This window comes from Podarcis filfolensis (assembly GCF_964270895.1).
Source record: "Podarcis filfolensis genome assembly, chromosome: 2".
NCBI classification, from domain to species: domain Eukaryota; kingdom Metazoa; phylum Chordata; class Lepidosauria; order Squamata; family Lacertidae; genus Podarcis; species Podarcis filfolensis.
This window is the reverse complement of record NC_139605.1, coordinates 64,959,296-64,972,912: the sequence shown is the minus strand read 5'-3', so window position 1 is coordinate 64,972,912 and position 13,617 is coordinate 64,959,296. Positions and strand designations below refer to the sequence as shown.

The window sequence follows — 13,617 nt, the reverse complement described above, 5'->3', positions numbered from 1 at the left end:
CTTCCATGATTACCTACTGAGCTGCCAAGCTAAGATCTGTCTGCCAACTTTTCTCTGCCATTAGTGCTCACAGGCCTCTGCACATTTTGTGGATAAAATATATCTGCATAGCTGGGAGGCCCCATGATATGTATGGATCTCCTTTCTTCTCATTCCCTCCTTTTTGCAGCCAGCTTATTGTCACATAGTATTTCCTGTTTAAAAACGTGGGGTGTGATTGTGATCTGCATGCAGTATACCTGTTCAACACTATAACCTCTTTCAGAGATACTAGGCACCTCAGAGTCCTTTATCCCATTTCCAGCTGGGTGAAAACAGCCACAGCAGAAATCTCAGGCACTGCCTTAGTTCTTAACTGCCATACCTTATTATATTCTTTGTTGATTAGTAGGAAGGTGGTAAAGGTATAGCACCCCATCGAAATATTCATGAATTTGAAAATAATTTGCATGGAGATAAAGGTTCACATGTTTCTACTTGCTCTTGAAACTTCCCCACCTCTTCCCCCCTGCATATTGCAAACATTTCCCCACTGAATAGAAAATGCTTTCCTTCACTATTCACTGCTGAGCCTGCTGCGGAATTAGAGTAGATTCTTTCAACTGTGGATCTTAAAGCAAGGATTACAGGCTGTTAAGTTTTTCAGCAAAATAGAAGTTCATTTGCCTTGGCCCAAGATGCTTCAACACATTTATTCATAAGCGGGATGATTGGCATACCAAAGTAGATTCACAGTGTGTATTTGCCCTTCCATTGAGAAGAGATTTGCAGTCTGTCAATTTAACCGTAGCCGGCATTTCAGTCGATGTTTTAATTTGTTTGTTTGGGATTTTGAATTGCTGTTAGGGGTTATGCTCTTGAAAAGCATCCCTCCCCCCCCCAAAAAAAAAATTTTTTTTATTTTTGCTCCATAAAGAAGAGTATTCACTTATTCGGTTCAGCAGCTGGTGTGGTGTACCTTCCGTACTCTTCCCATCAGAAATAGATTCCATCATTTCAAAAAACTATGTTAACACAATTAGAGTCAACCACAATGAAGTAAACAGTGTCTAACATACTTTGACTTGTGAGTCAAGGCCCCGTCCCCCACTTTATGATGAAATAGGACACATGGACACCAGTATTTTAGGTTAATGAGCTAAAAATGGCTACAACTTTATTGGTTACAGAACGTGAGTAGTATTGGCTTAGGCATTGGGTCTGAACAGACTGCATTTGACTCCTGCCTGCTCTGCAGGGAGTCACACAAGAGTTAACAACCTGTAGCGGGAGCCTGTTGATGCAAATCAACTGGAAGCTTTCCCCTAGAGTCACCGGAGGGTCGTGCCATGGCCCTAGCCACCACCTGGGCATCAGACAGGAACCATGACCACCAGATTCCTTTAACGGAACACCCATAAAGGGGAGGGGTAGGTAATGGCCACAACCTCCCCTCCAACACACAACGCATTTTCCAGTGCCTAACTGCCAAACCTTACAAAGTTGTGACAATTTGCTACGAGGTAGGCGAAAAACCAAATGGCTGGTGCGAATCTGCCAAGTGGGGAAAAATTCGTACCAGGCCTCTTCAACAGGTGACCAAATGAGGTCCATATCAAGGTCAGGTGTGGAATGCACGAGAATAGAGTGAGGGAGGGAGATCCATGTGTGCAGGAAACAAACAGGCTGAGCCACAGTCCCGCACTCGTTTAAAAGCGGCAAACCATGCCCCCCAGTCAGCCGTATTGGCTGACTGTGGGCATGACGCAGGCCATGGACTCTCTGTGACACAGTGGGCCATTCACGCCCACTGAGAAGCATGGGAAGCGAGACCCGCTGACAACCTCTACCCTCAGGGAAGAGGAGAGGCTTTGTTGGCTAAAGTTTGCCTAACTGACTTCAGAAAGAGTGGTTTAACTGTCAGAATCAAAAAATGTAATGTGTTTTTACTTTGGAAACACAAACTGTTGTATGTTACGAAGGGCATTCTTGTTGCGTAATGTAAACTTAGCTGGATCTGGCCTGCGTAAACCACAGGAAGTGGCCCCACAGCTTTATCTCCAGATCTGATTGGGAGATAACATTTTAGAGTGATCTCTAAGTAGCAAACAGAGTGCTTTATCTCTCAGTTGGATAGGGAGATAAAAGATCCCTTTAGAGAGGTGCCTTCTAAGAGTAAATCCCATACACAGCCTTCGTTGTCCTCAGCATCTTCAGTATCTGTATATTTGCCAGACCTCTGAGTCATCACAGAATTGTAGCCCCTCGCTTGCAGGGCACCTGACTGTGGCAAGTCAACTGGGCACATTGAGACTGCTTCCCCCACCCTGGCCAAATTACAGCGTAGCGCCTGGTCTTTATTAGTTGCCCAAGGACTAGTAAAATTCTACCTTCATTGAGAGAGGATGAAGGTATCAGAATATGCCTTAATTTTTCTTTCAAGAACTAATGTTTGCTTTTGAGGCAGCTGTGAAGAGGGCATCCCAAGTCACAAGCCCTTTGCATTGTTTCTTTATTCGCTGTAAACTGCTGGGGCAGATCTTCAAATTTAGTGAACCACTCAAACCACTCAAAATGACTCTTAAAACTGTATTTCTAAATGACAAGAGGGCCAGAGGAGCAGAAAAATGTTATTAGCACTAAGATTCATCTCCTATTAGAGGCTACTCCTGAAAATGCCTCTCATATGAGTGTGAATGGGAAAGAGCATGAGTTTTCAGCTGGGGTGTGACGAGAACCTATGTAGAGACAGGACTAATTAAACTATCAGTGAAAATACACCAAATTATTTCAGATAGACTGAAGTCAGGTTTTTATTGTTTTGATTAGATTATGATAAATCAAAAATTACGATGGAGGTGCACCCATAATAAATTGAAGAATTAGCATGCAGCATAACAAAGCTGTCAGGTTCTGGCATATGAATGAGAAGGAATCATCAGAATGCAAGTTTTTAATGTCTGATGTTTTATCGCTTTATTATTATTATTATTATTATTATTATTATTATTATTATTATTACTGCTGCTGCTGCTGCTGCTGTAAGGCTTACTTTCCTCTCACCACCTCTCCCCCCCCTTTTGTGAAGTATTAGAATCTGAACCTGGGCAAGAACTGTCACAACTTTTAATACGTACAAAATTTAAGAAACTTTGGACAAAATTGTTAAACTGTTTTTTAAAGAAAAAAACTACTGCTACTACTTATTACTATTTTGCTAAATAAATATTCATAATAGGTTGTATCCATTGTTAGTTCTATGCAGAGTAGACCCATTTAAATTAATGGGCATGACTAATCTCAGCCAATGAATTTCAATGGATATACACTGCATAGGACTTACCAGTAGTTGGAGTCATCATGTTAAATAGAAAATCAAGTTGCTATAGTTATATCTGTTGTACAATGAAACTGGCAGCTTTAGCTTTAGGTGTGACTTTAGCCTTGTGCAGGTTACATATTCAGAGACAAGGAAAGTGTGCCCTTTGGCCTGCCCTCCAACCTTCACATATTAATTCACCCTTGTGACCAAAGCAAACTCAGTACAGCATGCAGACTCAGAAGGCTACATAAACACAGGGAACTGGGGTGAATAGTACTGGTGGCACAACCCTGACCCTTCCTTTAGTTATTTTCTCTGGATATGTTGTCTGCCCAAGGCTACTGAACCAATGGCTTGTGCTGCTGAAGCAAAACAGTGAAGAAGCTTCTAGGATCAACAAAAGCCATGGGATGCAGTTCAAGCAGGCTGAAAGGAACCATGCTTCACACCTGCTGGAGTGGCACATATTTATTTAAATCTTTGTTTTACAGCACCAGTCATGAAAATTTATAGAGGGGGAAAACAATAAAAACAACATTCAGTAAACCAAAACAAATTACATCAATAAATCAGCGAAAGCAACAGTCCCAGTAAACGGCCACTAAAATAAGCACAACTACCCTGAAAGTAAATAGTGTTAAAAATGAAAGGTCCTCTGAAAAAGGACAGCCTTCAACTGCCAAAAAAACACCAAAAACTAGCAGGGAGGAGACTAAATGAATCTCTTTTGGAGGATAGTTCTAGAGCATTGGGGCAGATCCTTGTAGGCTCCCCATAAAACGTTGCTAAGTTGATCCCAAAGAACACAAAACGAAGAAGAGGTAAGAAAAACATGCTTGCTTCTTAATGAGGTTTTCACATCCATAACCACTGCATGCTGACTCTAAATGTTTACATTGTTTTTATCAGTCTGCAATGCCATGGGTACATCCTTGCAATGAGTGTGAAACTAATATGGAGAAGGTTTGGGTGGGAGAAACCTAAGTTAAAATCCTCATCCCTGCTAAATTGCATGTTATAGCAGATCTTGAACTGTAGCCATCTATGGCTGGCCAATGCCATGTTCTTCACTTTGGCATTTCAGTGTAGGTTTGCTTACTTTTACTACATCATCTCAACATTAATTTACCAGCCTCTCATCGGCAGTAGCCAACAAACTGGAGAACTGGGGCAGGGCAATGCATGATGTGACAATGGGAAGACTTGGGGTAAATGTTGGGTTCATTTGTCCCTGTTTGCTGTAATATGCTGACTGAGGTAACTTGGGGCCCAACCCTACATCCCATGGTCATCAAGAAGCAAAAGATGCCTCTTAAGTGTTTTAAAAGTGGGTGAGAAGTTAATTGTTTAGTGTGAGTAATTGCACTTATCAATTGGTATTCCCCTAACTAACCTTTGCTTGTTTCTCCTTACACTCCTATAGCCATACTTTCTTCCTATTTTTGGCATGCTGCTAGCTGGCTTCTTTTTGTTGTTGTTTGCTTTGGGGTTGCAAAAAAAGCCTAAGATTCAACAGCACAGGCTTTTCTCACATGCTTTCTTCCCAGATCCATTAACCACTCCCCCACCACAGTTTGACATAATAGGAAATCCAGCTGTGCAGGTGGGAAAGGAGGAAAGACAAAAGAACTCTGGGGAAATGGGTAGGAGAAGATATAGTTGTTGAGTCTCTCCCTTAATCAATAAATGTAAAGATATAGCAACAATTTCCAGGTTGTAACTGACAACCCTAGTTACACTTTCTGAACTACCACTAATTAGGTCTTGGTCCAATAAATCATTTTAAAACATACATTTTTGCACAATGTGTCTCTCTGTTTCATGTCCACTTAGTAAATTATTATAGGTATGAAAATGTTACAGCCATTAACATTGTTACAGGCATTAACATTTTCCAGCAATCCTACATGAATTCTATTTACTACCAAGAACAGCCATAACTTGAACACTATCTCTTTAGAGAGACGTACAGCAAGAACCCTTCTATGGGTGTTTAAAATCTAGTCTTTTTAAACCTGTGAGATAATATGAATGCTGCATAGGTGATAACATCCCCAGGCAGGCAGAAATAAGATAATAAAAAATATTTTTTTCTGTCTGGGTTCTGAATGCTGGCAGGTCATACTTTTGACTCAAAGCACATACGCTTCTGGAACTGAGCAAGACAGAGAGATAAAGTTAAAACGAACACACATCTCTGTCAAGCTGAAAAGACAAAACGTTCATAATAGAAGCCACTCTAAAGCTATTTTGTTTCTGACGTATTAGTGGAAAAGGCATTAATACAATGCCTTTTCCACTTAAAAGATTTGCAATGTATTTTTTTTTCTTTTAAAACCCTGTTATTAATAAATTGAAGTTGCTTATCAGACCATTTCTAACAGCTAGAAGAAAGTGAAATCTTGAGAAAAGCCAGTTTAGCTGATAACCATATTTTATACTTTATTTTAAATCTGAAGGTTTTTAGGGTTGAGAGCTGTTTTTCTGCCACCAAGTACTAAGTATAGATTTGGTGGTGGTGGTGGTTTTTTACCTTTTCACTTCAAAATGATCTGATTTGTATATTGAATATTATATGAACTTGTGCAAGAGGGCTGTGCAGTATTTCTGCTGAGAAGTTCTGGGTGAAATGACTAGTGGGTTGAGTATGGCAATTAATACTTCACATTTGTGTTTGCTATATCTTAACATAACCTAAGCCCAACTTATGTTGTCTGTTGGTCTTTTGGTCTAAAAGCCCAATAGGGAATGCAATCCAGGCTGTTAGAGCATTTGGCAGGCTTCTATGTGATATAAAAGTTAAAACAATGATATATTTTTAGATGATCAATTCAGACTCACATCATAAAACTAGCACCTGCTATGCAAATTGTTCCCCTTGGGAAGTTGGCGCTCTTATTTTTCCTCTTCCATAGCCAGTCCCCATTCAGCAACATTTCCCTCGCATTTTCAACTATAGAGCATGCCATAATAATATCCATCCTTGATTATTCTTTGGCATCTACGGAGCCGCATTAGCAATCACATTGATGGATTAAGTGGAACACATGAATGAAGAAGCAGACAATATTAACTAATTGCAGTTGTTGAGTAGATAGGAAAGAGATGGATGTGGCGTGGTAGGACTCAATCGATCATCAGCTTGAAGGAACAAGTAGAAGGTTATGACCCCTCATGGTTGGACTTTTTGAAACAAAAGCAATGTTGAACAGCTCAGGGACTAAATGCCTCTTTCAACTGGTTTCTAGTTTTAGGGCTCTTCCAGACAAGTTGCTCACTGAGCATTCATTCTGCTTTGGTTGCTTAGAGGTAATATGACATTGCTGTCATCCCACACTTTCCAGTTCATTTTCCTGTCACTTTTCTTACCACAGAAATGTTGTTGTATGCAAGAGGGCCAGATTTGCTTTAATTGCACAACTGAAATTTGCTGGCAGAGTACTGAATAGCATCTACAAAAGAGTATTGTCTGAAAGTAGCCTTAGACTATGTTTGGAAGTTAGCACTTTCACAGCATGTGTTCAACCAAATAGCAACAAACATGTTGCTTTAAAAAAAAAAACACCATGCAAAGCATGACACTGCTCAGTAGCCATCTAACCAGGGCATTTTGTTAGAGTAGAAGAGGAACTTGAATGCCACCTTTTGAAATGTAGCCATCAAATGTTCAAGTTAATTAGCAACTTAATAATCTGCAACCAGAGCAACTAATTTTTTTTTTAACCAACCCATAAGATGGAGTTGTTGATTTCTTCTAGCAAGATTCTGTACAGAAAAACATATGTGCAAGTTACACAAGGGGACTGTGTGTGGGTTGCACATATGGCTTGCAAACTTTTCTCCCCCCTAATGCTCCTGCTCCTGTGATCTCAGGTCCCTGGTAGTCACAGCTTCTTGTGCTTTTGCCTCCTAGCCATGATTATATAGCATGATTTTTAAGATACTTAAATTTTTGCAGGCATTCTTTCGTGCAAAGATGTAGACATATTGCAATATTTGGGTAGCATCACTGTGAGCTTTATGAATTTGGACCCACCCGATTTCACAAATCATTTGCAGAAATTTTAATATGTGTACCTCACCCTTTTTGGTTCAATCCAGAGTATTTTACTATTCACCTATCTTAATTAATGAGGAGTTAGTTTGTTAAGCAAAGTGATGGCATTCTAGAAGATTAACACTGCCATATACTGACAGAACTGGTTTTTTATACCAAGGCTTTGATTGCAGGCTTCTATCTCTCTCTCTTTTTGGTTGGCTTTTTTATTTTATGATATCGTGATGGGGTTGCTTCTGTAGATGCAAGCTTCCTAATAGTGCTATTTATCACTGTGACAAAGGCTCAAGCAGAAGAAAGCTTTAACTGAAATGAAAGAATAGCATTTTTATTATTTTAGCAGCTGAATGTGATATTACAACAGAGTTTGAATTGTGCAGCAAATTGCAAACTGAGGCAAAATTGCTTTAAAGAGCATCCATATGTGTTTTCTAAACCATGATAAAGGCATTCGGTGATGTTTTAAAATGTTTTCCTTGTCTCGGCTAAACTGCTCTGATGTGCTTTCATATTAGGGCAAAGCAGTGGGATTGCTATTTCTTCCAAATGCTTGGGGTAGAATTTATATTTTGTTATGAAATCTAGAAAGCCAATATCACATGGAGCTACTTCACACATGATATTTACAGTCCCTCATTCATGGTTAAAGGGGTGGGCCATTAGACCTTGGGAGGCCCTCTGTCCTTACTATAGCATATTCCCTCCACATGCCCTCCTAGCCTTATCCTTGATTAGGTGTAATGCTAGCCACTCTTAAGTAGGATTCAGGTTCATTATTTTTATTATTTAACACAAAAACAAAGGGCTGATTTTTTACAAAAGGGTATGAGACATACAAATGGACCCTGGATGGGCATGTCGTAAAACAAGTAATTGAAAATACTTGAGAGTTACTTTTCAGTCCACTCTGTCCTGGTCACTTTGAATTCAAAATATTGGACTATTCCAGTGGCATTGTTGAGGTTCTGCTGCGCAAAGGATGGTGAGCATATACCTTTAGTTTGAAGGTGCCCCCAAAACAAAGGAATTACCCAAACTATGTACATAATCCAGGTGTGCATATTAGGAATGAATCAATCAATCAATCAATCAATCACAAGAGAGGAGAGGACACAAACTATTTTTTTGAGATCTTTGGTGCCCCAGCAGTATAGGCTTTGTCTATATTCATCCTCAACAGATTATGACTACCTATCCCTGGCTTTTTTCTTGATAGCTCAACTTGCTCCTGGATTCAGCAACAAAGTCAACACCACCTTCTGTCAGTTGGGTTAGAAAAAGCAACCAGCTACATTAAAGAGGCTTCTAGATCATAACTTGCAAAATTTGTCAAGTCTGACATATTGAGGGTGTTTTTTTCCACCACTGTCCTTTAGTCTAGAACCTAAAAGAGATCATTGATTTGCGAGGTATTTAGCAATTTTGAATATCCCTAGGTAACAGAAGAACATTTCCATGTGCTGGTTCAGTGCTTTGCTATCAGCATTTAGGGTCAATTTACCAGGCTGCCCTTGGCACTTGACAGTTTGTCCCTTGCAAAAAAAGCTCAATTGAAACAATGGCTCATGTCCTCCTATACTGTAACTTTTATAGAAAGATACCAATCTGAGCTAAAGCTTTTAGAAGGAATGACTATAGCAGGCACCAAATTGCCAATAGACATTATCTCTATTTATAACTCTTTCTGATTATTCATGGAGTTTCTTATACTCTCATGTTAAAAGGTGCATGCATGTATTGTCTTGATAACTGCATGTACTGTATTTGATGTTATGATTTGTAGACCAGATATACTGAAAGCGATCATAGAAAAGCACAGCCTAAAACAATATAACATTTAGTAACCTTAATAATACTTAACTAGCACAACTATGCAAAATATAAATGAATCTTTAAAATAGAGTTGGCGTTACCCTTGACAATTATTTAAAAGGCTTCTATCAGGAATGCCAGTCCAATTTTTAAGGTGTTTATATTTAATTTTTAGATATAAATATAATATTTTTAAACAGATATTTATATGGCGCTTTGTTCATTGAATGCCCTTTAAATTTAATTTCATAAATCATGCAGTGGTTGATTTTTCTTATTTCTCTTGGGCAGGATTGGTAGCCAGCTTCAGAACAATGGTTTCAAATCCTGGGTATTGCTAAATTCTGCTTGGCACCAAGACATTGTAGATATGTTTGTATGCTAAGAAGGGATACAATTTTATTTAGTTGACCATGATAATTTGATGGACTGTAACATAGCAAATGTACAAAACTACTCAAACAGAGGAATCTTAGTATTGTGCAACTGCAACAGATTGGAGGGTGGGCACAATGTCAGTGGACATTGGACTACCAAGAGTCAAATTTTATTTTATCCATGGTGTTATTCACTCCTGTATGAAAAAGGAGGCCATAGTTCTCATACCATTGGTGATTCAGGGGTAGCAGAGGCTTTCAATATCACAATATAGAATCTAAAATCCAACAAGTTAAAAAAGACCCTAGATCTGAAACCCCATAATATAACAGTTAAAGTACTGAAGAGAAGAAGTGAGAACATCAATGACACAGTCAAGATAGCCATTCATTTTTGAAGTTTCAGATATCCAGAGTGGTACATTGCAGGCTTTTCAATAGCTTTAGAAACGTTCATAATCTAAAAATGGGCACATTGCAAAGCACAAGGAAATGTGAACATTGTAGTAGACAAAGTCATAGGAGTGACCTCAGCTGTGCATTGCCCCATTTTAGAATATTTCCTATGAGATTAAAAAATAAAATCAGCTTAACAATATACTCCTTAAATAGCAGGCCACTGGAAACAGAAATATAAAATCATAGTATCTAGCTCACTCATCAACTGAATGAGCTTCTTCGTACATACCAACTTTAATATTAAGCTAGTTGTCAACATTGGTTATACTGAATGGGGTTTTCTTCTTGTTACTTTTCATTTTAGAAGGATCCCTAAAATAGTTTAAAAGCATATAAAGCTACATTGTAAGGCTGTCCTCCTAGCTGAGTATTAGCAGCCCTGACTGGCAACTGCAATCCAGGGTGTCAGGCAAGAGTCTTTTCGCACCCTACCTGATGATGCCAGAATTCAAATATGGTGCTTTCTGCATGCATGTGCTCGAATAACATGTTAGGGAGAATGCTAGACAAAAAATGCTTCCACTTAAAATTGTAGCTCTCTATGCATAATCTGTTTGGGACGCGGGTGGCGCTGTGGCTTAAACCACAGAGCCTAGGACTTGCCGATCAGAAGGTCGGCGGTTCGAATCCCCGCGACGGGGTGAGCTCCCATTGCTCGGTCCCTGCTCCTGCCAACCTAGCAGTTCAAAAGCATGTCAAAGTGCAAGTAGATAAATAGGTACCGCTCCGGCGGGAAGGTAAACGGTGTTTCCGTGCGCTGCTCTGGTTCGCCAGAAGCGGCTTAGTCATGCTGGCCACATGACCTGGAAGCTGTACGCTGGCTCCATCGGCCAATAAAGCTAGATGAGCGCCGCAACCCCAGAGTCAGTCACGACTGGACCTAATGGTCAGGGGTCCCGTTACCTTTACCTATGCATAATCTTAGCTTCACTTTCCCATTCAATACATCCATCTCTTATCTAAAACATATAAAATACATTCTGGATATCCCTATCATCCACATTTCTATTACTGTACCTTAAATAATAATAATAATAATAATAATAATAATAATAATAATAATTGTTGTTGTTGTTGTTGTTGTTGCTGGTGGTGCTTTGTTGTTATTATATGCTGTTTTTATGCTATTGCTAGTTTTCATGTTATTTCTGTCTCCTGCGGCTTTTATTGTTTTTCTCGTACAACCAATAACAATAATCATTTTGTTATATAACTACTGGAAATAAACAATATTGCTTTGCCAGCAATTGCAAATTCACTCTTTAGCGGGCCCTGAAATGTGCTTAGGCAGAATTAGATCCAAAAGGATTCCATGCACAAAATGTAGATTGTTTTCAGGCTTAGATTTGGCAGAGACTTGTCTTGGTTGTCTATCACATTCACACAGACCCCCGCCTTCTCTTCCAGCCTTCGGCAAAAGAAAGGAAACCTTCCCCAGAGGCACTGGAATGGACCAGCTAATTTAGTAAAATGCAAGCCATGCCCTCTGATGCATGCCAGTGCGGTTTGTGGCTCCGATGGACATACTTACACAACAAAGGTAATGACAAAAGCGTTTCTGTCGTAATTCGGGCATTTGCAAAAGTACCATTTAGGAATGTGAGCTTTCAAACCCAAGCCGTTTAATGAAACATGTAAGACTGTGAGTAAGGAAGGCTGTTACCTTGATGCTCCTCATGTCAACTGAAAGTGCCAGTAGTTCAAGAGAGTTCCTCTACACCCCAGACTGGAAAGTGAAACGGGGTCCGCATTTAGAAGCAGTTTTTCATGGTATTGTAAGATTGCCAGATTGGATGCCAAACTTCCTGCACAATGGAAGTAACGTGGATCTTGTGTTTAGAGTGTGCAGAAAAAGCAGTAACAATTGATTGAAGACACCTGTTATGTGAATCTGTGGCTTTATGTTTCCCTATATTTCCTTTTCTTTATGGTGTAGCATAACACATTAAAATGAACGATGTGCACTGCATTTATATCACTCAATGCATGGTTGTTAGAGAGTAAAAACCTTGGTGGGAAGTGTAACATTTGACTTTATAGTGAAAATATAATTCACTTGGTGTGCTGCATAGGTCATATATATTCTAAACCAGTACACCAAAGGCATAGCTAAAACACTAAAGGATTTCCACATCTGAGAGCAGATAATGCAGTCAGTGGATATTTTTCATTGGCCTGATTATTAATGCCTTAGGTGCTGATTTGGTAAAAAATACAAAACACCTCCTTAGTCATGTTTAATTCAAGTGTTGATACTTCACTTTTTAAGTGGAATTAAGATTTTCATGTTTTGTTCTTTGCGGTGTACTATGTTGGATTAATCATTTATTCATACATTCATTGCTATAGACATATAATATACCCTATTCACAAAGGTTTTGCTTGGATATGATACTTTATGGTAACAAGTCTGAAAACATAAACATAAAGAAGAAAAGATAAAATGCATCAGTGTATACCATCTAAAAAGTGCCCCAAAGGGCTGTAACTGTGGTGACCTAACTCACTTTAATGTATATTTAGCTCCTACGTTGTACTAGCAAGTATCCAGGTGATAAAAATTGCATGATCCATGCACCAAGGATTTATCATCTATATCAAGATAGCAAAGTTTGGCTTCAATTGTGTAAAGGAGATGCCGTAACAGAATCAAGCGGATGCAGTAGGTGAGGGTGTGAGAAGAAATGTGGGTTAGAATGAATATATAGTGATCTTGAGTGGTGGCATAGAGAAAGGAAGACAAATTGCAGGAGGAGGATTGTTCCAGGCACAGGAAACAACAGGTTAGAAGGTATGGAGATAAACCAGATGAGTGGCTGCAGAAAGGAAGGAGCATGAAGTTATAAAGGGCCATGAAAAGAGAAATCTGATGCCAATTCACTCATGCATGTTGAGATCCTCATATGGGAACTGTACACACACACACACAACCCATACACAATTCTATGTATGAGAGAGAGGGGAGGCCAATATGAATGCATTTGCTTCTGAATATTCTGAATTTGAATCAGGGCCAGAGAGGAGCAGAGCTGGGGGGGGGGACCTAGTTTTTGAATTAAATGTGGAACATGACAACTTGTGGAACATGACAAAGAGGCAATGTGACAATTGTGGAGAAGTTGAGTTATCCATAGTGATAAGACAGACTAATTTTGCCAAGATATGCTCAATCAAGCACCAGAGGGCAAGGTGTATATTGGAAAGTTTCATTAGCTGAGCTAGCACTTGGCTGTCCATCTAGGTTGGATGGCAAAATATCATCTGTGAACTGTGTGAATGTTTCCAAAATATTAGAGAATATTTAATCACATATAACTAGATAATCCCATAGTAACAATGAATTATTGCACTTGAATATGTGTTGTACATTTAAGGGAGCAGTCATAGCTTGGTGATGTAGCACACTCTTTTTATAGGTTCAGTTCCTAATATCCTCAGGGCCGGATTAAACCCTGTGGAGGCCCCTGGGCAGTCGAAATCTCGGGGAGGAGGCTTGCAAATTATATCTGAATACTTTTTGTAATTTTCTTTCAAGAGCAAATAAATATTATTTTGATCCATTGTTGCAGGGCCCCTAATAGGCTTGGGGCCCATAGGCCAGTGCCTACTCT

The 13,617-nt window shown here is 39.3% G+C and overlaps 1 protein-coding gene across 2 annotated transcripts in view; it reads left to right on the top strand.

Moving 5' to 3' along the window:
* The window catches only part of SPOCK1 (SPARC (osteonectin), cwcv and kazal like domains proteoglycan 1), a 394,378-nt gene that overhangs the window by 249,338 nt on the left and 131,423 nt on the right, over window positions 1-13,617 (top strand). For both annotated transcript variants that reach the window (XM_083600016.1, XM_083600017.1), the window contains exon 5: window positions 11,414-11,546. In XM_083600016.1, coding sequence (XP_083456142.1) covers window positions 11,414-11,546 — 133 coding nt within the window. The remainder of the gene's footprint in view (window positions 1-11,413; window positions 11,547-13,617) is intronic.